Below are 22,332 nucleotides of genomic sequence, written 5' to 3' on the forward strand. Positions count from 1 at the left end.
CCTGACGTCCTTTTTTTTTTTTGTTAGTGACAGGCTAAAATTTGCAGAATAATTTCCCAAATATGGAAGAATTAATTCTCTTTCACACAGAGGAAAAACTGACACCAGGGACTGAAAAGTGAGTTGAGCAATTTCAAAGCAATTGCCCGACATATAATTCAATGTTTAACTTATTTCTCTGTGATACAGAGGGGTTAGGGGGCTTGCTTAGGCCAAATTTTAAAATTTTATTTTGCTTTGGCTGAAATCTCTCAGATTAGAGGAAAATAGCTTCAGTATGACCTTTCAAGTAAAAGCTAATGGCACCTTGTCTTCTTGCTGTGACATCAAATATAAACAAGGACAGAGAACAGAGCTCAGCCTGTGATTGCACAGGGAGGTGAGAACTGGAAAACAAACACACATCAGCTGTGGCAAACACCCCCAAAGTAATTTTCTTCCTCTGCCCTGCCTGCTTTTTCTGTCTCTTGCTGCCTTTGCATTGTACATTTTTCATGTTCAGCTGGACAAGGTGCTGGGCCATCTTGTCTAGACAATGCTTCTTCCTGGGTTAGAGAAAAATTGAGAATAAAAAAACCCAGAAAATTAAAACCAAGGTAACAACTGGCATGCTTAATTTTCAGGATATTCTCCTTTGTCTTTGGTATAAATGCAGAGAAATTAGGAGAAAACATCACACAATAAATTCATTTCAGCATTGACTATGGAGAGGAAAAAGTGCTGCCACTGTCTAGAGTGAATCAGTGGAATGAGTTGGAATGAGGTCTATTATTAAGGATTATTTATTAATTAATTTATTAGTGATTTAGAATATTTTTCTATATATAGAAAAATTGAGAAGCTGTTTTATATATATATACACATACATACATATATATATATATATATGTATGTATATACACATAAAATTACCTGATCTTGTGAATGAAATATAAAGGAGATCTATACATACAGCCTAAGGTCAGATCCCCTACAAGGAGAAATAAAATCTTAGTTGTGGCATGCCAATCACCCTGACATTACAATACTAAGAAAAGGTCATCTAGATAATTTGGTACAGTCAATCAAGACAAGTCTCCATGGGAGCTTCACCATTAGCTGTTCTTGATTTTTGAATTTCATGCAAAATATATTTAAGGATATTTGCTTGTTTTCACATTTCACATGCAGAAATGTTCTACACAGACAGCATGGAATCATTTAGATTGGAAAGGGTCTGGGAGATCATGGAATCCAACTCTTAACCCAGCACTGCCATCTACACCACTAAACCATGTCCCCAAGTGTCACATCTGAGGAGGTTTCTTGAACACCTACAGGCATGGTGACTCCACCACTTCTCTGTTCCAATGTCTGACCACCTTTCCAGTGAATACATTTTCCTTAATATCCAATTTAAACATTTCTTGGTGATGACAGCAACAATATCCTCTTGTCCTATTGCTCTTTACTTGGGAGAAGATACCATTCCCCACCTGGTACAACCTCCTTTCAGGTAGTGCAGAGAGCAATAAAATCCCCCCTGAGCCTCCTTTTCTCCAGGCTAAACCCCTCCCCCCAAGGCTGCTCCCCTACAGATCCCAAGGTACATGTGTGATGGAACACATCTTTCCAGGGAAAAAGCCCAGCAGCACCACACAGGCACAACCAACCTCTCAAATGTCACTTCACAGGCTGGAGGTGCTCAGAACAGAGGTCCTGCTGATGTCACTGAAGCCAGGCTTTCACACCAGAACAGGTTATTAGAGATGAAGAATTAAGATCAGTCTCAGAAATAAAGCTGTGTGCTCCAACCAGAGCAGCTGGAGCCCCATCCCTGGAGCTCAGGAATCCTGGCCTGGCTGGCAGAGCCCAGGAAATCACAGGCAGGACAAGCCCCTGGGCTTTGTGGCTAATGAGCAGAGGTTCTGTAGGAAGGGAGAGAAAGGAGGAGAAATTAAGAATTGAATTAGGCTCCTGCAGGACACATAAAAGTGCTGTCTCTTTCGCTTTCTTTTCAAAACGTCACGACAGAAGAAACAGGAGAATAAGTGTTGATCTCAGAAATGCTGAGTTTTAAGTGCTATTGCTAGGGCAAAGTTATGTTCCAGAGGAAGCTACATGAGTAATGAAGGAGAAGGCAACTCCTTCTGCTGGCTATATATTTTCCCATCAGTTCCAAAACAAATCTCTGTCTAATTTTCTCAGGCTGGAATTATAGATGTGAATTAAAACTCCCCCAAGATCAAGGAGGCTATCAACATAATTCAAATATATTTTCCAAGGTCACCCAACATCAGCTACACTGCCAATACAGAACAATATATTCTACCATTGGTTTTGGCCAGCAAACACACCCAAAAAGATGGTCCTGCAGTATTTTTAGGAATCAAAATACAGGCCATGATATATTTGAAGTGATTTAAAATGAAAACAGAAATGAAAAGAGAAGATGTGAAGTGTGGCTTGCAGACAAGTTCACTCCTCTGCTCTGCCTGACTCCAACAGGAGCAGTCCAGGTGGCCAGAGCTATAATTATCCTCACATGAAAATCGCTATTTGGAGTTGAAAGGCACCTCTGAAATTTGGCAGCACTCCAGAAGCTTAGAATTTCTTAATGTTGCTTAACATTTCATAACCTCCACCCCCCCCTCAACACCTGTATAAGGTGCTTAAAATGTCATTACCACCTGTAATTAAAGGCAGAATCCAATTATAGCAGATAGCAAATCAGGTTGGTGCTTACCATTTGTATATATTGACCATGTTGCTTATTAAAAAATATCAGGACTAGTAAAGCACACATAGAGCAATGTAATATGCAGATTGTATGAAGCTCTAAAGAGCAATTACAAGATAAAAGGTAATGAGGAATAATAACGACAAATTAGTTTCAGTGAAGTAATGACACTTGAAGTTTAAATTTCTACGTGGAAAGTTCTGGGGAGAACAAAAATTAACCAGCAAAGAAATCAAAGCCAGCACAAAGTGATAGCGAGAAGGTGAGAAGAGAATGTTCACCTACCACACTTACAGAGATCCCATTTTCCTATCAATGCATTTCACAGGTGTTATCAAGAGGGGCTGTGAACCCAAGTGCATTTTCAGAGCTGTGAACCACAACCACACAGGTCCCCCAGACCCATCTGCCACAGCAGCTACGTCGATTACACCCTGTTATTTTTAGAGTGGTTATACAGACCTTTCTGAATTCTGCAGTCTGCTTTGGGTCCTGTTCATGTGCTGTAATTAAATAATATGAATTAAAGATGCAATATTTTTTAAAATATATTTATAATGAGCAAAAGTATGAGGTCAGCTATTTCAGTTCTTCAGGCTGGATCTTCCAATGGAAAACGCCTCTCCTCCTTGGAAGAATAAACTCAGAGTTTTGTTCACACCAGGAATGTAAGGTCAGGTACATATTATAGAAATCTCACTGTTTATGTAATTGTGATTATTTTTAAGCATAATTCTCATTTTCAAAGACAAAGCATGAGGAAGACATTGAAAGAAAATATTTAATTTTTTTCAGGATCCCCAGGTGAAAGGGGACAGAGCATTTCGAGGAAGACATTGAAAGAAAATATTTTTTTCAGGATCCCCAGGTGAAAGGGGACAGAGCATTTCAGTTGTCTACATCAAACTCCAGTCTGCTTTGGAGATTGGAGCACTTGTAGGGGAGCATACTGGCTGAAGTAAATACTTTTCTCCCACTTGAATAAATTCAATGATTTTAAAATTCCAGATCTTAATGATTATATAAGGGCTGTTAGGAAGTCAAGTAAATTAATACTTTTAGATATTTTCAGTATGTGTTTTGTTGATGTGATGCAGAGGGAGCCATCAGGGTGTGTTGGCACAATAGATGCTGTCCTTGCGTAAATTAAAATAAATAAAATACTATGCAAAGTAAAAAATGCATCTTAGACTTTTCAAAGGAAATATAATTCATTTCCTGAATCCCCAGGATATCTACAATGAAAAATATTGCTCACTGTGTGTAAGGCTGGTGTTCTCTGTGGCTCGACCAGCTTGTGGCCACCAGACCTTCAAGGGAGAATTCCATTTAATAGCAACACAAAGGCCCCAGAAACAGGATTACCAGAAACCATGACCCTTTCACAGGAACTGATCATTTTTTTTCAAATCATTTGAGCTTGTAAACAAAGAAAAAACAGCCAGGCTTTTTGCTAATATGGCAAAACATGCTCTGTGGCAGAGAGGATGCAGTACACTTTAGCAATTCCATTGATTTTTCAAAATTGGATTTCATAAGAAGAGTCAAATGTGCTTGTGAGAACAGCAAAAACCATGCTCACTGTTTTAAACTTTTCTCACCAAACAGAGTGCTGCTGCTATTAAAAAATGTTAAATTGCATTATCCCTTAAAAAGCCCTTCTTCTTTTCAAATAGTAATTCATTGGGCTTAATTCTACTCTTCATTATAACAATACCATTGACTTTGCTGGGCACAGCATTAACAAAACCACAGTTCCTGTCACTTTGGTGAAGTTACACTATCAAGACAAAAATCGGGTCTCTTTTTCACAAATCTTCTTTTGTTTTTCCCTTTTTCTCATACTACTTGTTGACTTTTACATTCCAAAATGTTGAATTTTCCTGTCTATCCAGCTGAGGGAGGTTTGAAACTTTCCACTGCCTGCAGCCTCCCCATTCCCTCTCATGTTTAAAGGTTCACTCGACAGCTGATGGGTGTGAGGCTGTGTTCTTGTACTAAACTTTAGAAGCTGGGGCATCTGTTTCTACCAAATACATTTTTCTTCAGTAGAGAATCCTGTAAGGCAGGGAGCATTTCAAGCAGATCCCTGTGTACCATTGCAGCAGAAACCACACTTTAATACACAGCTCCCCTCCCACTGGGAATGTATTCTTTACACTGGGCTTAAAGATATTAAAGATATATTCTTATTTCCTTTAAGCTGACATTAAAGAAGTCTCACTAAGATATCAATACTCCATAAAAGAGGTTCTGTAAAGCTTGAAAATGAAAACTTTTCTTTTGAGACCTGTTATCTCCACTTACTACGAATTTTTTTTCTCTCAGCTTACCAATATTGGAAAGTAGATAAAGAATAAGTATAAAGATACATATTATGCAATAGGTCATTACATTGTTCAGTCAGCTCTTTCCTAGTTAAAACAATTTATGATTTAGTACTGAAAGAAAACTGGGGAAAATATATTTTACATGTTTATTTGCAAAAAACACTTTCCTTCTCCCTGCCATCTGCATAGGAGTGGTCCTCATCATCATTGAGGCTCTGGCACAGGATGCCCAGAAAAACTGTGGATCTCCCATCCCTGGAAGGGTTCAGGGCCAGGTTGGATGGAACTTGGAGCATCCTTTATGAAGAAAATTATTCTATAATGTCTTCAGTCCTAGGCTGTAAAAATTTACACAAATACATTCTTCTCAGGCTAAAAACAGAGCCAGTGTTAGCAGACATCATTTGAAAAGGTATCATGATTAAACATCAAGCTTTGAGATTACTTGTCAAAACATCCATTTTTGAACCTAGGACTTGTCACCTTTTGAAAGCTCTTTTAGAGGAATGAACACCTCCAACCACAAGAGTTTTAGTAAGAACTACAAAATTTACAAAAGAAAAACAGTTTAGAATCAAAAGAGAAGAAAAGCACAACTTTTAACTACCACAGACATATCCTCACTGACACCCACATACTCTGCTCAGAGAAACGTTTTTCTCAATCCCATCAAACATCTTTGTGGGCAATTCTCAGGGACTGGGGACTTCCTGCTAGTTTTGAAGCCTTTCTTCTTTTCATAGCAGTTTTACTTTAGTTTTTGCTGGTGCAGATGCAATAAACAAGCATCTGAAAAGGCAGACATCAATACCAGCTTTAATCTACTGTTTTAAGTCCCAGTTCTTTCCATTTGAGGCACAGACCTGGCTGAGCAGGGAGAGGACTATTAGCTTTATCGTTACAAAGTCAATAGAAAACAAATTTTAAAAGGATATCAAATTTTGGTGATAAGGGACATGGAAGGTTGCATGCTCAGTGGTCCAAACTATTCCCTGCAAACCAGGTCAGGAGGTCAGTCTTTTCTGCAGATTAGTTTATTTGCTTTAATGCAAAATGAAAACAGTGAAAACAGTCCAGTGAAACATGTAGCTAAAAAAAAAATAAAAAATTCCAAAGAACACAGAATTAAATTGCTAGAAAAGTTTAAAAAATTACAGATCTCATTCAAACTGACCAAAGCCAGACACCCCAGAAGCACACCTATAACTTCTTTACATCAGGCTGTTTACAGGTACCACAGGAAATTTCAACCTTAAATCTTGTTAAATCCAAAAGAAAACAAAAAGCCCTGAAAAAACAGCCTCCTCTCCAAATACTCACAATGCACATACAAGGAAAATAACAAATTCACAACAGTTTATAAACTAGAATTAAAGCTTGCAAACCACTCAAAGGTCTGATTTAAGTTGACCAAAACCAAAAATTCAGAGCAAACCTTTAAGGCCTTTTCATAATATTTTATGTTGTGCAAAGAGCTCACAATCCACCAGATACAGAACATTCAACCAATTGTGAACAAAACCCTGAGTGTAATAACCAGATTTAATCTTATTCAGTAACTTTAAACATGGGAAAATTACTAAAACCAACTAATTGGGCACTAGAGTGGACATAAGGACCAAGATGACACCATGATGACCCAAATCCTTTTTGTGGCATCACTGCACTCACTCTCAGGAAGCCTCAAGAAGCTGCCAAGGGTTCTTCCCTAAAGTGCCATTGAAGGACAAAAACTGAGACCTGCTTTGGTGTGCCAGTGAGCACCATGAATAATGCACAACCAGAATCTTACATGAGGTCACCTCTCCAGGCCATCTGGAAAAGAAAAAATATTCTGTATTCAACAGCACAATCCTCTTCTATTGCTGAAGTACATTGCTAGCAAGCCTTTTAAAAATAGAAGGATTAAATAAGCCTAAAATGTCACAGTGAGTTTTCCAAAGCAAAAAATAATCTACCATATTGTTGCAGCACATGGATGCTTTCAGTGTGAAATTGAGCCAGGCCATTTCTCACACACAGGGAGCTCTTGCAAAATGTTTTTTCCCCACACTCTCTCAGGGCTCGTTTCTGCAATCCATACTGGATACCAGAGACCCTCAAAGCAAAAAACCAGACTCACTCCATGTCAGCAAAAGATCACAGATCTAGAGTTTGGTACTATGGAAACAGAGTTGTTTAGGCTGGAAAAAGTCCCTCAGGTCAGTGAGTCCAACTGTTAATCCAGCAATGCCAAGCCCAGCACTAAACCATGTCCCCAAGTGCCACATCTACACAGCTTTTAAATACCCCTAGGGACAGTGACTCCACCACTTCCCTGGGAAGCCCATTCCAGTGTTTGACCACCCTTTCATCACAGAAAGTTTCCATAATATCCCATCTAACCCTCCCCTGCTGCAATTTGAGTCCCTTTCCTCTTGTCCTGCCACTTCCTCTCTGGGAGAAGAGACCAACTCACACCTTGCCACACGCTCCTTTCTGGGAGTTGTAGAGGGGTGGTCCCCATGAGCCTCCTTTCCTCCAGACTAGACACCCCCAGCTCCTTCAGCTGCTCTGGTCCTCTGAGACCTGGGTTTGGAAGCAGGAAAAACACAGTTTTCATTTAGAAGCCAGGGAGATCACTGATGTGCCAGAATTCTGGCAAAGAGCATATGGCTGCTGATAGTTTTTTCTTCGGGAGGATTATCTAATGAGCTTTGGGTCATGGACAGCACGAGTTCCAGGATAATGCATTCAATGACTCTGTCTGTGATTACCAAACAACATTATATACAAAAGAAATACAATATTTGTGCAAACATTTGGATGGAGGCAGACTCAGACTTGCTCTGTCCAAGCTGTAGAGAAAATTGATCATCAGTTTGCTCTGACAGAACCCTCATACCTATGGTAGCTGGAGGTCCACATCCACACCAGCAAGCTCTGGCATGGAAAATTGTTCAATCAGCTCCCTGATTCCAAGGAAGGGGCAGCTGGGCATCATGGGCCATTTACTTTCTCACTTCAGATTTAACCCAACCCAGCACCTATGATCTGGTTCTTGATTTGCTTTCCATGGCTTAGATTGCTTATTTATCATCCCCTTTAAGAAAAGCAGGGCAGTTCCTTTCCTTCTCTTTATTCAAACAAAATTCTTGCTGGTTTCAATTTCAGGTCTTCTGCTCCAGCCCAAAGCCTCATGTGTAGTTTTCAAACAGTGCAGAAGAAAGTTTATTTGTGCTGGGATACTTTTCTAATCAAATGGTAAATCCAACATGAACTATTTCTATCTGTCAGTAAGACTTCACTAAGCGTAGATTTGCAACATTCTTGATTTCGTGTCAACTCTCTTCATTTTCTTCTACAATTTTGCATATTATTTACAAAATACACTGCAAAAATACCTGTAAAACCAACCATGTATTTATGTGGGGGGGTTCAGTCTATTATTTAGCCTGTGCTCTTTGTCAGGTTTGATTGACGTAAATGATTACAGAATGAAACCACACCATCAGAAACTCTGAATTTACTGTTCTTTCCTGGAAATTCCTACTGGAGATGGGAGGAGAAGGAAGGGAAGGCAGGGGAGGTGTGCCATGAGGACAAGCATTGCAAACCACTGAGGACAGATCCTTTATTCTGTCTGGAGGCCTTTGAGATTTCCACCTTCAACTCCAGATCCTTCTCTCCATTTTATCTCAAGACAGTTTCATTAAAACACAGGATTTTTTAAAACTTTTTTTCCCAAGCATTTCCTGCTGTTCATCACTATCCCAATGCAATGTTCTGCCAGGTGACAGATGCATTTTTTTGTGTTTACTCACTGTGTGTACAGACTGGGCACTAGAAATGCAGTGAGATGCCCATGGCTGAGCCAGTGGATGTGAGCACACAGATCCCAAAATCCTCCTCCACAACTGCTGCACCCTGTCACACATCTGAGCCCCAGGTGCCACCCTGAGCCTCAGTTTTTAATCTACTAGTAAAAGTCAAAGCACATTTTTGGCCTATAGGCCATACAGAGAAAAGAGGGAGGATGTTCTGCCCTGGATTTTGTGGTATTTTGACATTCACACTCCCTAAACATAAATTATTAATGTTCAAATATATCATACTTTTTACAAGCACCTTCCAAGAGCTGCATGATTACCTACAGATTTCTCTCCTCTCTATCTTGCCCCTTTACAGTCATCAGACATCCATCTCAGATCTCCTCAACCTCTGCTTTCTCTGCACTTTTGCCCTCACTCTCACCTGTTTCCCAGCTCTTTTTGTTGCTCCTGTCCTTCTTCCCTCCAGTCTTTAGCTGAACTCCTTGCAGCTCTTTTGCTGGGGTTTTTCAGGCTCTCCAATATTCCCTTCTGATGTCAGCACCTCTCTGGTCTTCCAACTCCCCTCCATGAACCACACCTTGATCCCTGCACCCAGCAAGAGCAGGGTCTGGGTGTTTGAGTGCCCAGCTGCCAACTGCCAGGAGACTTTTCCAAAGCCTATGGAACAGAGATTTCCTCTCCCCTTTTTGGTTGGAACTGGCTAAAATGCAATGCTAGAAGGCAGAGGGGAAGACAGACAGAAACCATTATTAAAACCAAATGCCAAAAAATTCCTACACCCATTATGTGTGACATTTAAAAAAAATTAAAAGGATAAAAATATTATCTCTTATCAATATTTATCTACTGCCTATACTGAGGTCCAAAGGCTGAACTCTAGTATCAATTTTTTTTAAAAAAAGAGACATTACTTTTATTTAATTACTTAATTAATTAATGTAAATACTTTTATTGTAAATTATTGTAATTTATTTAATTTTTATTAAATATATAAATTTATTTTATTTAATTTATGTAACTACTATTATTTTCCATCAGATTTATAGCTGGCAAGACAGTGATGTTTGTAGTGTTGTTGCCAAGTAGTGTTTGTGTTAAGGAAAGGACTTTCCAGGTTCTCATGCCCTGCCAGCGAGGAGTCTGGGGATGCCCAGAGAGCTGGGAGGGGACACCAACAGGACAGCTGTCCCCCCCTGACCAAAGGGATATCCCATTCCATATGGCATCACTCTCAGTGCATAAACTGGGGGGAAAGCTGGGCAGCGGCCACTGCTCAGGTACTGGCTGGGCATCTCTTGGCAAGTGGTGAGCAATTGCATTGTGCATCACTTGTATATATTCTAAATATTTTATCATGATTATTACCATTACTATGTATTACTATGTGTATTTTCTTCCTTTTTTTTTCCCACTAAACTGCCCTTAAGTCAACTCACACATTTTCTCACTCTCTCCCTTTTGATTGTCTCCCTGATCCTGCCAGGAGGGGCAGTGAGAAGTGCCTGTGTGATATTCAGTTCCTGGCTGGGGTTAAACCCTGACAAGTGTGTACAGAATGGTTTGAGAGAAACAAATACAGAATGCTGAGCTGATCCTGTAAGTCCCTGGGCAAGGCACTGGGGCTGGGTCACCTTGCCCTGACCTTGACACTGGAGTGTGGCCATAAAGATGTAAGGAAACCCTTGGGGAAGTGCAGGGGTTTAATCAACAGAGCTGAGAGTGCTTTGGGGGAACAGGAAGGGCTGCAGGAGCACATTCCTGGGCCCCACTCCTTCCCAGGCTCTGAGATTCTGCCTCACCCACAGAAGCCTGAAAATCTGCAGAGATAATGAAAACATTAATGCAATCCAAGCTACCTCAGTACTAGTGGGGCTAACTATTAAAATCTCATGAAAAACATAATGAAGCATTTTTATTTTTTAATTTTTATGCACTAACCACAGAAGAAGGCAATTTATCAAAACCAGTCACCACATCTGACTAATAGTTTTGTACATTATAGGAATCCACCAGTAACTGATGAAAGCTGATAAGCTGTAAACGATTTCTCTTCTTGTAAATATTGCAAAGTGTCCAGCAGTGTTGGTAATACTGCTGCAATAAAATCAATTTCTTTAAAAAATGAAAGAAAAGCTAAAAGCACTTCAGAAGTGCAGGGGGGAAAAAAGTATTTTCATTTTTTTTCATGTTTATGTTGCTTTCCTTCATTTTTTTTTTTTTCTGGAAAAACACAAGTCATGTGGCTCTGTTGTTACCGGCTGCAATCTGGTGGGATGGCAGTGTTTAAACAGCATTTCTCCTAATTACAGCCTAAATGGCAGAGCCCTAAAGGAACAGCGAGGTGCTGGGGAAGGTTATCAACTCCACTCAGGGCCTTTTGCCCCTCAAATCAGAGCTGGACTAAGGTACCATTAAAATATTAGGTGATGGAGAGCTTCTTTTTCAGCCAAGCTACAGCTCAGAGAAAACTGATGGGCAATATTGCTTTGCCAGAGCAGTGGTGATGGGGCAGGGAAGAGGAAGCCAATCAGCCATGATCCCAACCAACTGCTATTATTGATGTATGATATTGGAGCCATTCTGACTCTGCAGGGATAAAACTCCACTCTCCTGGTGAGCAACGTCCCTCCCAGGGCTCCTGGTCATGCCCTTGCTATTAAGTGTTGTTCAGGAGACAAGAAGAAAATGTTCTGTTTTGTGTTACTTGTCATCATAGTGGCTTCTCCTGATCACTAGATCTACAAACAGTATAAATCAAAATATTCAGCCATGATCCAACCGACTGCTATTATTGATGTATGATATTGGAGCCATTCTGACTCTTCTGCAACCCAAAAGCTGGTGCAAATATCTACCAAATTATAATTTTTCTTAATTAAAGATGTGAATTCTGACATCCAATGGACTTGCATTTTTCCTCTGTAGAAACAACCCCAATGTGAAAGCAATGAGTAATTTTAAAAGCTGAATACCCAAAGTACAACAGAACCCAAGTGAAACTTTACCTGAGAGCCATAAGACATTTTTAAAGCAGTAATGGGTGGAAGTCAGCAGCACAGGCTGTACTTCACTTAAGCTCTACTTAAGGCCTTAATGTAGCATTTAAGTGAAACTTAGCTGGTGTATGACCTTTGTGCTGACACAGCGCACAGCTGAGTGCTGCCATTAATGATTTAACCCTCACAAGAAAGCTTTACTTTAAGGACCCTTTAACTGCTGTCAAAACTTTAGAGGAAAAAACAAACAAACAAACAAAAAGCCAAAAACACAGGGTTGGCTTCTCCCTTGCTCTTTGACACTCCAGGGATCCTGGTGTCATGGCCATCTCTTGTTCCCATGTTTCTCTATGCTGTGGGATGAGGCCTTGCCCTCTCAGTTGTGCTCCCATCCTGTTGCCTGGCTCAGGGATGTGTTACCCCTCTTACCTGGCTCAGCAGATGTATTACCACTGGATACTTAGGTCAACAGAAGTTTTAGCCCTGGAGACCTTTTAACATGAAACCACAGCTTCAGGGAATTGATTCAGGAGCCCTGACACTCACTAATACATCTTGCAGCACTGGGTGCACAGGACAATATTTAATAGAGGTTTGTTGCTTCCCCTTCTGACAACTGCTGTTTCTCTGTTCAAGAGAAATCCACTGGGAGGCAAGGAAGACCCTAGGGAAAAGTATTAAACCACAACAACCAGGAACAGCTACAACAAAATCTCTGCTGAAGCAGAACAGAGCAGAGTGTAAGTGCTGCTCTCTAAAGCTCTGTATCCATCTCACCCTGCAGAGCAAGCTTTGGAAATCACAGCCTTGGAGAACGGGGGCCTCTGCGACGTCCGAGCCTCGGAGTGCAGCAGGATCCGGGTGTTTGGCCTCGGGTTCAAAGACTCTCCCAGCCTGCACTGCCAGGTCACCAGGCTCATCGTAAGCTGCCTCCCGTTGGCTCCTAAAATATGGATGATGCAGTGAAATGCTGGCATGTTTATATAGAAATGTTTTACTCTGGCCTGTGCTGTCTTCCCTCACTGCTTCAGCAGGTTCCGAGCCCACTGTCAATGTGTTTGCTACAAGTGAGGAGAGCTGAAGAGGCTCAGACCTTTCCAGGACTGGTTCCCTGGAAATGTACAGCTATGAGTTCTTTCTCATTATCTCTGTGGAGTTTTGTTTGATTCCTGTTTGGTTCAGCTGCTCTGTAGTCCATTGAAGCCTGAAATCACAATATTATTTCTCATTTTGTACATCTGGAATCACTACACTTGGTTGTTTTCCTAAACACATTTAAATGTTTTGTGGTTGAATATAGGGTTTCCTCACCACAGTTACAGAGGCTTTTATTTGAATTTTCTTAGTCATACTTCAACACCAAATCAGAGGTTTTGATGAGCATCAAACCCATCTCTTATGCAAGCACTGTAATTTTATCATAAACAACTATACACAGTCAATGCTGCAACTGAGTTATTTGGTAGATCAGCATCCTCAGATATGAAATGTTTGATTAAACTCATAAATCCACCTCAGAACAGACACTCAGCCTGACTCCCAGTCGGAGCTGGCACACTCACGAGGCACAGCTGAGATTTGCTGAGCCCCCTTAGGGCTCCATGGGCTCTTACCAAGTTGGAATGTTTTGTGCAGCTGATCTGGGGGAGTAGCTGACATCACCTCCAAAGAGCCACAAGCCGGCTGCTGAGCTCCAGCAGGAAACACAAAGTTACTCGATTACATCACCCCATCTCATCCCAAGTGCAGATCACAGCACTTCCTAAATCAATAGACCACCTGCATGCCTAGCTAGGCACGGCTTCCCCTTTTACTGTAGCTATAGTAACAGCATGTTTCATTTTAAATAAACCACCTAGGAATGCCTTATATTATTGATTAGAAATATAAACATACACTGACAACTGGAATCTCTTTATGAGCCTTCATTTTCTGCACTCTCCCTCTGCTTTACTGTAGCATCTCAATGGCGAATGGATATCAAGAGAAGAAGAAAGCACAAAAGCAGATTTCCTGAGCTCTGAGGCTGTGGACTGCCAGATCCCACTCCTGAACATCACAGAGGCCGTGCACTTCGTGGCCGGTGACGAGCCCTTTGCAAGATGGCAAGTGAAAGTAGGAATTTTATTATGTTTCTAAGAAACGTTTTAGAAAGAGAAAACCAGTTGTCATGGTAAATTAAAATGCAAAGCACAGTTTTCTTCCTTTCAGAAATGAAAAGGCCTGTAGAAATACTCGCACTAATGTCACATAGAGAAAAGACAAAACACCCCACCAACCAAAACAATGAGCTTCAACCCAGGTGTCTGTGTAGCCAATCCAAAAGGGCAAATTACAACCACTTCTAGAGGTAATCACCCAAGATTGATGCAGTTATGCTAATCAATTGTTAATCATTAGTATTCCATTTCTGAAAGCCCCAGCTCAAACTCCTGACTAGGCAGCAAGTGTCAGAGAGCTTTGACTCCCTGGGTGCACAAGCAGTGTGTGCACAGGCTGGCTCCTGGGATGTCACGGCCACAGTCATGGTCTGAATGGCTGCAGGAAGAAGCATGTGCAGGATCTGCTTCGTCTGGGTTTTCTGCTGCAATTTTAGCCCCTTTTTTTTTCACAAAACGGTACCTATTTTTCTAAATATCCCCAGGAAACCAGTGCCTTCCCGACCCTGCGTGCCTGCTGCCCTTGGACTCACTCTAGGCCTGAATGATTATTTTCTGCAGATCAGCTGTTTTTTACAAAACTGAGATTTTTTTTTTAAGGGCTCTGAAGCTGAGAAGAATATATTGCCATTGTAGAGAGACTACAGATGTGCTCGGAAAACTGCAGCATGCAAAATGAAACACGTAAAGCTCTCCCCTCACCACTGCCTGTCCTGCACCCTGCAGCTGCCTGCACCCCGCTGGAGATGCGTGCTGCCACGTGGCCTGGGGGGAACAGAAAGATGTTTGGCAGGACAAGTCTTCTAGTCAGTCATTTATTTTAAAAATGTAAGGATTTGGGAGTTTAGGACATTAGGGTAAAATCCTGAGGGTGCAGAGCCTGTTTGCTGCTGGGGTGGAGCTTGGACATTCCTTTTGTCATACACCAGAGCTGAACCAGGAGGGAAGGTGCTCTGCTCAGGGCTCCAAAATTGCTCCAAAAAGGTATTGAACTCTGCCAGCTGTGAGATAAAATGCTGTCTCATGGTGGAAGGAGCTGAGAGGGAGACACCCTGGGTGTTTCTGGCCCAAGAGGACAGCTAGAATGCTGGTATGGGCACAGGAAGGTTTCCCCAGTGTTCCAGGACATCGTCCTCACAGCACAGGTCTGTTACAATTCTGCTTGTGTTCAAGTGCTTCCTTTCAGCCCTGAGGAGGTCTGTACAATTTTTCTCATTCCTTCCCCTCAAAAACAACTACAAAAACTCTTTCCATGCACTAAAGCTCCAGAAAACCTCTGCACCTGCAAGCTTTCTGCCCTTTCCCTCTCCTTCAAGCCCTGCAGAGGAACCAGGCTGACGGCTACGCAGCGAATGCTCAATTAAATCATCTCGGTCTGCATGTGAGTCTGGAACTCCTGTGGATCTTTAGATGAACAAATTGGGAAGGCAGAGCCTAGTGCTCAGTTTCAAAGGCAGCTGGCCTTACATGGCAGCACAGAGAAAAAAATCATGGAGCTTTTCAAGATAAAAAATTACTTTCAATTAATGCCACAGGTGTTCAAAAATTCTTGTTCCAGAAAATTCCTCTTAAGACTTATTGCAGCTCATAAGACTTATTGATGATCTGGGTTGTGCATCTATGTATCTACTTTTCAAAACATAGCTAAAGGATTTTTCAGAACCAAAAGTCAACACAATTCTTTCTGGAAATGTCACTGTTCAATATTTTCAGAATCTCTCCCCCTTCCCAAATCAAATTTCAAAGGAATCAGAAAAATTTCACTACAGCTTTCTCACTACCAGCACTGGGGGAGCAGGAGCTCTTCTCAGTGCTCTTTCATTTAATCTCCTGTTGTATTCATGTTTCAGATTTTGCCCATTGTTCCCATGACATGCTGCTGAACACAGATAAGAAAGTACATGTGGCTACACCAGAGTGTTTGGCATAATTAATTGAGATATCAAAATACAAACCTATCCTTGGGCAGCAGATGACTTGAGCTGTCCAGGCAGATGCCTGGGTGAAGAGGTGAAAGAGCTTGGCAGGCACTTATCTAATTTGGGAAGCAGCTCTCATCCTTTTCATTAAGTTGTTGTTGCTGTATCTATTTAGAATGGAAAAAAAAAAATCACAAAAAAAATTCGGTGAGGCAAAAACTGAATTTGAGCTCAGCACAGTTTTACACCTTTCAATTTTTTTTTTTTTTAGAAACTTTCATGCAAAGTGTATGTAGAGTGATGCCAATAGTGAAGATCATTTCATGACAGGTGAAAAACCTGAAGCAGAAGCAACAGAGTTCCTGATCATCCTTTGCATTTCTGCAGAAGCAGCTCCTTCTTTCCAAATCATACCTATGCCCAAGCAAACAAGGCCCAGCTCTAAGTTGGTTTTTGCCTCTTAAGGTCCAAACAAATTAAAGGTTTAGCTCAGCTCAGTTCTCATCAAAGTGTTTGTTCCACATCACTAAGATGACTAATGAAAAAGCAATTAAAATAGCTATAAACCAGCTCAATTCTAAAAAAAAAAACCCAAAATAGATGTTTATAACAGAATGTAGAAAAAAAAAACAGATTAAAAAATAATCAAATTACAGGAGTTACATTCACTCACAGCGCTCACTTCAGACAGAACAATTAGTGCAGTTCTACAGCTTTTTATATTTTTCCCTGTCTAGCCATTTTTCCACCCATTATTAGTGCACCAGTAGTGAGACAACTTTGGACACTCCGGTAAAATAATGAATTTAAATTAAGTTTAAATTGCATTAGGAATTATAAATTCTTAATGGAAGTCTTACTGCCAGAGTATTTCAGTGAAGAGCAGGTCTACAGGGAGGTTGTCTGCTTCAGTTTTTTCTCAAACTGCAGGAGAAATCCTTTATTTCTTTTAAAAGCACTTTTACCTGTAGTACAACACACTATAGTCTAATATGTCAATAGTCTAATATTTTCCTTAAACCAATGAATTTTACTAGATCTAACGGATTTTACTGAATTTTATTAGTCCAATTTATATTAGTCCAAAGAAGTTATTTCACTTCCAAAAGTTGAAATTGTGAATACCCATGAATGCTGGCTGTGCCTGCCCTTGTGGTGGTTTCTGCAGACATAAACACTCAGCTCAAAATGCAGAACCATCCCATGAGACATTGTAGGAGAATCTGCTCTATTACCTCCCATGAACTTTCAACCAATTCATGATAATTGCTGCTTTTTATGAAACTTACCAAGTAATTTTTGCTCTCTGTACTTCTGTTTATCTTTGTTCAATTTAACTTAATATTCTTTCTGTGAGCTGGAAGAGTTTATTGATTGATCAAAAACTTTACGGCCTCAGTCTTGTAAAAATCTCCTGCAAAGGGACCGAGGATGTTTCAGTTTTGTGGTCTCAGGAGAGATGGAGGAGGGCTGGGGATTGGTTTTTAATAGCAAGAAAACACAGGGGTACCTGGTGAGTCCAAAGCAAACCCTGTCAGATTTGCTAAGCAGCAGCTTTATTTTGATTGTGAGGAGCTAAAACCTGACAAAAAGGCTTTGCTTTCCTACTGGTTCTCATCAATGTCTACAGCATGGCCTTCCCCAGGGTTTTGGGGTGCTCTTCAAGGTTCACACCACTCAAGATGTCTCACAAAGCACTCTCAAAAGCTTCCCACTTATCCACACTTCTCTGGTATTGTTTCATTTTTACTGTGGGAAAATTAAAATATAAATTTACTCAACTCCTTTGCATTGTATAAGCATTCTTATATAATAAAGGCCATGTTTAAGGCTTTCTGATTATCCATTATGAGCTGGGACAGGTGACTGCTCTACAGAATTGAGACTGTTTCTCTCTCATATTGTCATCCCTTGCATCTTTTATAAGGTTAATTTCAAATAAACCTATATAATACACATTCTTTTCTTTCAGGCCAAGGATTTTACTTACTGATTTGCTATTAGTAAAAAAGTGGTTCTGAGTCCCAGCCAAAAATGTTAATTGTGTTTCACAACTCCTTGAAATCCCCATTTTAGTACTTGAGTACAGCTTCCATAAGGGTATCAGAAAGAAAAAAAAAAAAAAAAACACCTTCAGGATAAAACCTAATAGCAATCAGAAAGCTGAATGCCAGCGGAGCCAAAAGATCTTTTGGTTATTAATGAAGAATTTCCAGTTTGGAGCATTAAGCAATTTGTTAGCTCGCAGAGCCACTCACAAGTGGTTTAATTTATCTTGCTGGCACGCATCCAGCCCAAGGGAGCAGTGGTATGTGCTCCACAATGAGCAGACAGTCTCCATATGGAGCATTATTACTTCTAAAGATGATTTTTGTATCATTCAGGTCACTAACGATGGCTTGCAGTACAGCAACTCCCGAGTGCTGACCCTGTACGACGCGGTCTGCCAGCTCTGCCAACTCCACCCCACCGCACTTTGTAAATTAAAGGTAATTTAAAGATCATAAAGGTTTAATACGGATCGTTCATCTCTTCCTTAGCCCTCTCTCTCCCTCGGATGTGCTGTGTGGAATAACTGCTCTGGAAGGGGAAAACCTATTTCACAGATCAGCTGCACAGCCCAACACTTTGCTTTTCTCTTTCACAGCCTCGTGTCTGCGATATTTTATTTCTTTTTCATATTTACGTGGGGTATGAACACCTGATAGAGCATGCTTTATGATGGACCTTCCTCACACAAACACCTCAGGAAAGCTCATGGCTGGCAATATTTATCCTTTGCAGCTGTTAGTGGGAGTAAATAAGAGTGAGGAGCCTGCCCTGAGAGGCTTAGCTTCACTTCTGAAGTGTCTCTGCTCTTTTCCCTCTCCCAGCCTGTTTGGTGAGGCTATATCATTTCTATTCCCGTTTTCTGCCTTAGCAAGAGGCACACAAAGATGCACGTTATACAGTTTTTGTCATGTGAGAACACCCTTGAGAGAGCATAAACCATTCCTGCTTGCATTAAACACTGCTAAGTACAAACATAGAGTATTCTGATAGTTTCAAAACCGTAACCAAAAGTCTAGAGCCACGTTTTAAACTGCCTGCAGAGCACTATAATCCTCTGTTTTTCTGTGTAATTATTGGTGTAGCATCCCTTAAAAAGATCTTCCCTTCTCTTTTTTCCAGAGGCCTGCATTAAGCAAATTATCTGGTTTGCAGTGGGGCTTCAGAAAAATTTTGGAGGGTATTAGGTGGGATATTTGAATGTGCTGATCCTGCTTTCCTGCCCAGAGGCAAGTATGAATTAATAGGAGGCCACCAGTCTGTTTTTTTATAAAATGAAGATTAATCAGGTACATCTTAACTCATTTGCCTCACTGTTCTCATTAATGCTAATGAGAAAATACAGTTTTAAAACCTGCACTGATTGCAAGCGCATACCAGTTACCAAAATTTTTTAAAAGTTCATTTTTTCAAAGTAAGTGAGTGAACAGAAGTTACTTTACAGATCTGTGTGGTAGTTTGAACCTGACTGGGTGCCTCAAAGTCCCTCTGTCACAGCCCTCAGAGAGATAAGGGCAGGGAAACCAGTGCAGCCCAACTGAGGGCAAAACCACTTTAGTTTTAGATTTAAAGAATTGTGTTAGAATCATTTCACTTAAAGCTAAGGGGAGGGCTTTTTTGTAAAAGGCATTACTTATTCTCATGTTTCTGAAACTCAGAAATGTATGTGGTCTCTCAAGATGGTGTTCTCTAGGGATTATAGTAATTTCTGTTCTAAGATGCTTCAAGGGAATATTTGAACTAGGCTTCCAATTGCATCAGACCACAGTCTAATTATTCCCCTTCTACATTACTCTACAACACCTAAATTGCTTTCAGAAAAGGTGTTTCAATTAGGGGACATTTTATATCAGCTCATTTCACATTCTGTGTTCTTTTATGGGGCCCATTCTGTATCACACCAGAAAAAATTTTTTTTTTTTTCATCAGAGCATCAAGCCCTTGAAAACAACAATGTCATAAAATCTAATTAACATCCAGGTTTTAATGCTGGAGATCTGTCATGTTCTATCATGTTGTGGCCATTATAAGAATGCTTTTTGTTTCTCTACCTGACCCATTACCCTAAAGTGGTATTACTGACTAATGCAGTTTGCAAAAGAAGTTTGGAACACCAGCAAAGCAGTAGACAGAAAACACAGGCACACTAACAGGACAGACACCAGTCTCAGAAAAACAAAGGAAGGGAAAGGAAAAACGTCTTTGGTAGCTTGTCCATCCTACTGTCCCACTGTGGCAAGGACATCCCCCTTGTTCCCAGAAGTATTCCATGTTTTTCTGGGAATCTGCATGGCCAGATAAAGTCCCACCTGCCCAACACAGGCTACAAGGCCTGACTCCTCCACAGGACCTTCCCACGGGATAGATCTTTCACTCCATCTGTTAATTATGTCCCTGTGTTCCCTTCTCAGAGACCCCAAATGCCTTCAACGCACAGGGCCCCCCTGAACCTGGTGGGAGAGGAGCAGCTCAGCCCAAAGGCTGCTGTGCCACAGGAGCATCCCCTCACAAATGGCTTTTGGGATCTTCTGCCCCACCAAGGCACCAGGGATGTGCTCAGCTCTTCTCCCTCATGGGAGCCTGAATTCTAATGCACTTCTTTATTCTGCTTTTATAGCAGAATTTGCTGTAGCAGAATTTGCCTTTGCAAATGTTTATGAAGAGCAGGATTCCAATATTTCAAATGGAAATAGTCTAGTCTCGGGTTTTGGGAGTCTCGTGGAGCTGACCTTTCATGGATACCTGATATTCCCCATATGAGCAGTCACAGCTGGGAATAGTGACCACATACACCACATGAGTGTGCAAATGGGACAAGTCATATTCTGTTGCATCCATCATCCATTTATGACAAAGCAACACCCCATTGCCCAAGCTAAAACATTCAAAGCTACAAGGATCCCAAGCTGGGACTGGAAAACTTCCACAGTTTTCTCTCTGTAAGCACCAACATTTAAATTACTGCTGTTTCCTTGTTTCAAGAGACAAGTGAATTTCTGCTTATATCCATAAATTAATAATTGCCAATTTCTTATCTTTCTTATTCCTTGGGGTTTTTGGGGTTGTTTTTTTTTTTTTTTTTTTTGGGTTTTTTTTTTTTTTTTGTTTTTTTGCTCTCACCTCCAACCTGTTTTTTGTTTCCTTTTTTTTTTTTTTGGCAGGAAAATACATGCAATATCGATGGACTTTGCTATGGTGAAGGAGAGTCAAGCCCTACAAGCCCTTGTCTTCTCTGTGAACCTGACATTTCTAAGTTCACCTGGTCTGTTAATGAAAGTAAGACAGGGGTTTCTTCTCTAGAATTTTCTGGGAATTTATGACTCATTTTATTAAATATATCATTCCTCCATTTAGCTGACCTGAATCTATCCTATGAGTGCACATGGACTGTTTGCAGTGGCAATAATTTGGTACATCAGAAATGCAGACTCCACGGCATGCACGATGCACCTTGTTCTGTCTGAAACCTGATAAATCTCAGATTAATAAGTTTAAAAAATGCCTGAAAATTAGAATTTGATATGTCAGTGCCCCATGCAGTGCCCAACTCTGTCAGCTAAAGGTGATGAACCCTAAATATCTCTGTCAGCATCTCACAGGTACAAATCTTTAAGGAGGCAATTTGGGGAAAATACTGTTTTTAAAACACTAACATGTATTTTTGGTGTCTGGAAGAATTCCTTCCTTTTGCTGAGCCAAATCCTATGAAATGCCTCATAACAGAGCTTGGCTTGGCAGGGAGTCCAAGTGATAGGGATCAGCCACTCATTACCTCCACTGCCACAGAGCCCAGAGGCTCATTCTGCAGCCCCTGGAGGCAGGGGTCATGGGGAAGGCTGCCTTTTGAAGCATCTCCTGGAGGAGGAAGACTAAATCATAGTTTTTTCATGGCTGCCTGCCCAGTGTAAACAACTACCATTGCTCACCCCACTCTTTACAGACAATCTGGGCTTCCAGCAGCATTATCCTCACAGCCCATCTCCTCCCTTACATGTTTGATCTGGTCAATATAAAGATTATATCACTGCTTTTATGTCAATCCACGTGGTGCTTCCAGAAGGAATTTCTCTGCATTTTACCAGTGTAAAGCCAAACACATTACAGAAAGGTGTGTGAGTCACAGAACCAGCCTGCTTCAGTTGTTTGGGATTTTATTACATTCCAAAAGTTGGCCAACTAAAAATCCATTTGGATGTCACTTGGATGAGTAGTTAAAATGCCTAAGGGTGAGTGAGATCTGAAAGAGTCTGTACACTTGAAAGCTGTGTGGTTTTCCCCAGAAAAAATATTTAATCCAATGAGGGATATTATCTGTGACTCACATACCTTGCCTCCTTTCTGTCACAGA

The 22,332-nt window shown here is 40.8% G+C and overlaps 1 protein-coding gene across 1 annotated transcript in view; it reads left to right on the forward strand.

Annotated features, from left to right (window-relative positions):
- LOC121356598 (von Willebrand factor D and EGF domain-containing protein-like) overlaps positions 1–22,332 on the forward strand; it is a 169,510-nt gene that overhangs the window by 79,779 nt on the left and 67,399 nt on the right. The window contains exons 12-15 of the mRNA XM_041473234.1: positions 12,642–12,778; positions 13,817–13,972; positions 18,320–18,424; positions 21,146–21,260. Coding sequence (XP_041329168.1) covers positions 12,642–12,778; positions 13,817–13,972; positions 18,320–18,424; positions 21,146–21,260 — 513 coding nt within the window. The remainder of the gene's footprint in view (positions 1–12,641; positions 12,779–13,816; positions 13,973–18,319; positions 18,425–21,145; positions 21,261–22,332) is intronic.

Source organism: Pyrgilauda ruficollis, unplaced genomic scaffold, assembly GCF_017590135.1.
Source record: "Pyrgilauda ruficollis isolate IOZ18807 unplaced genomic scaffold, ASM1759013v1 scaffold3, whole genome shotgun sequence".
NCBI classification, from domain to species: Eukaryota; Metazoa; Chordata; class Aves; order Passeriformes; family Passeridae; genus Pyrgilauda; species Pyrgilauda ruficollis.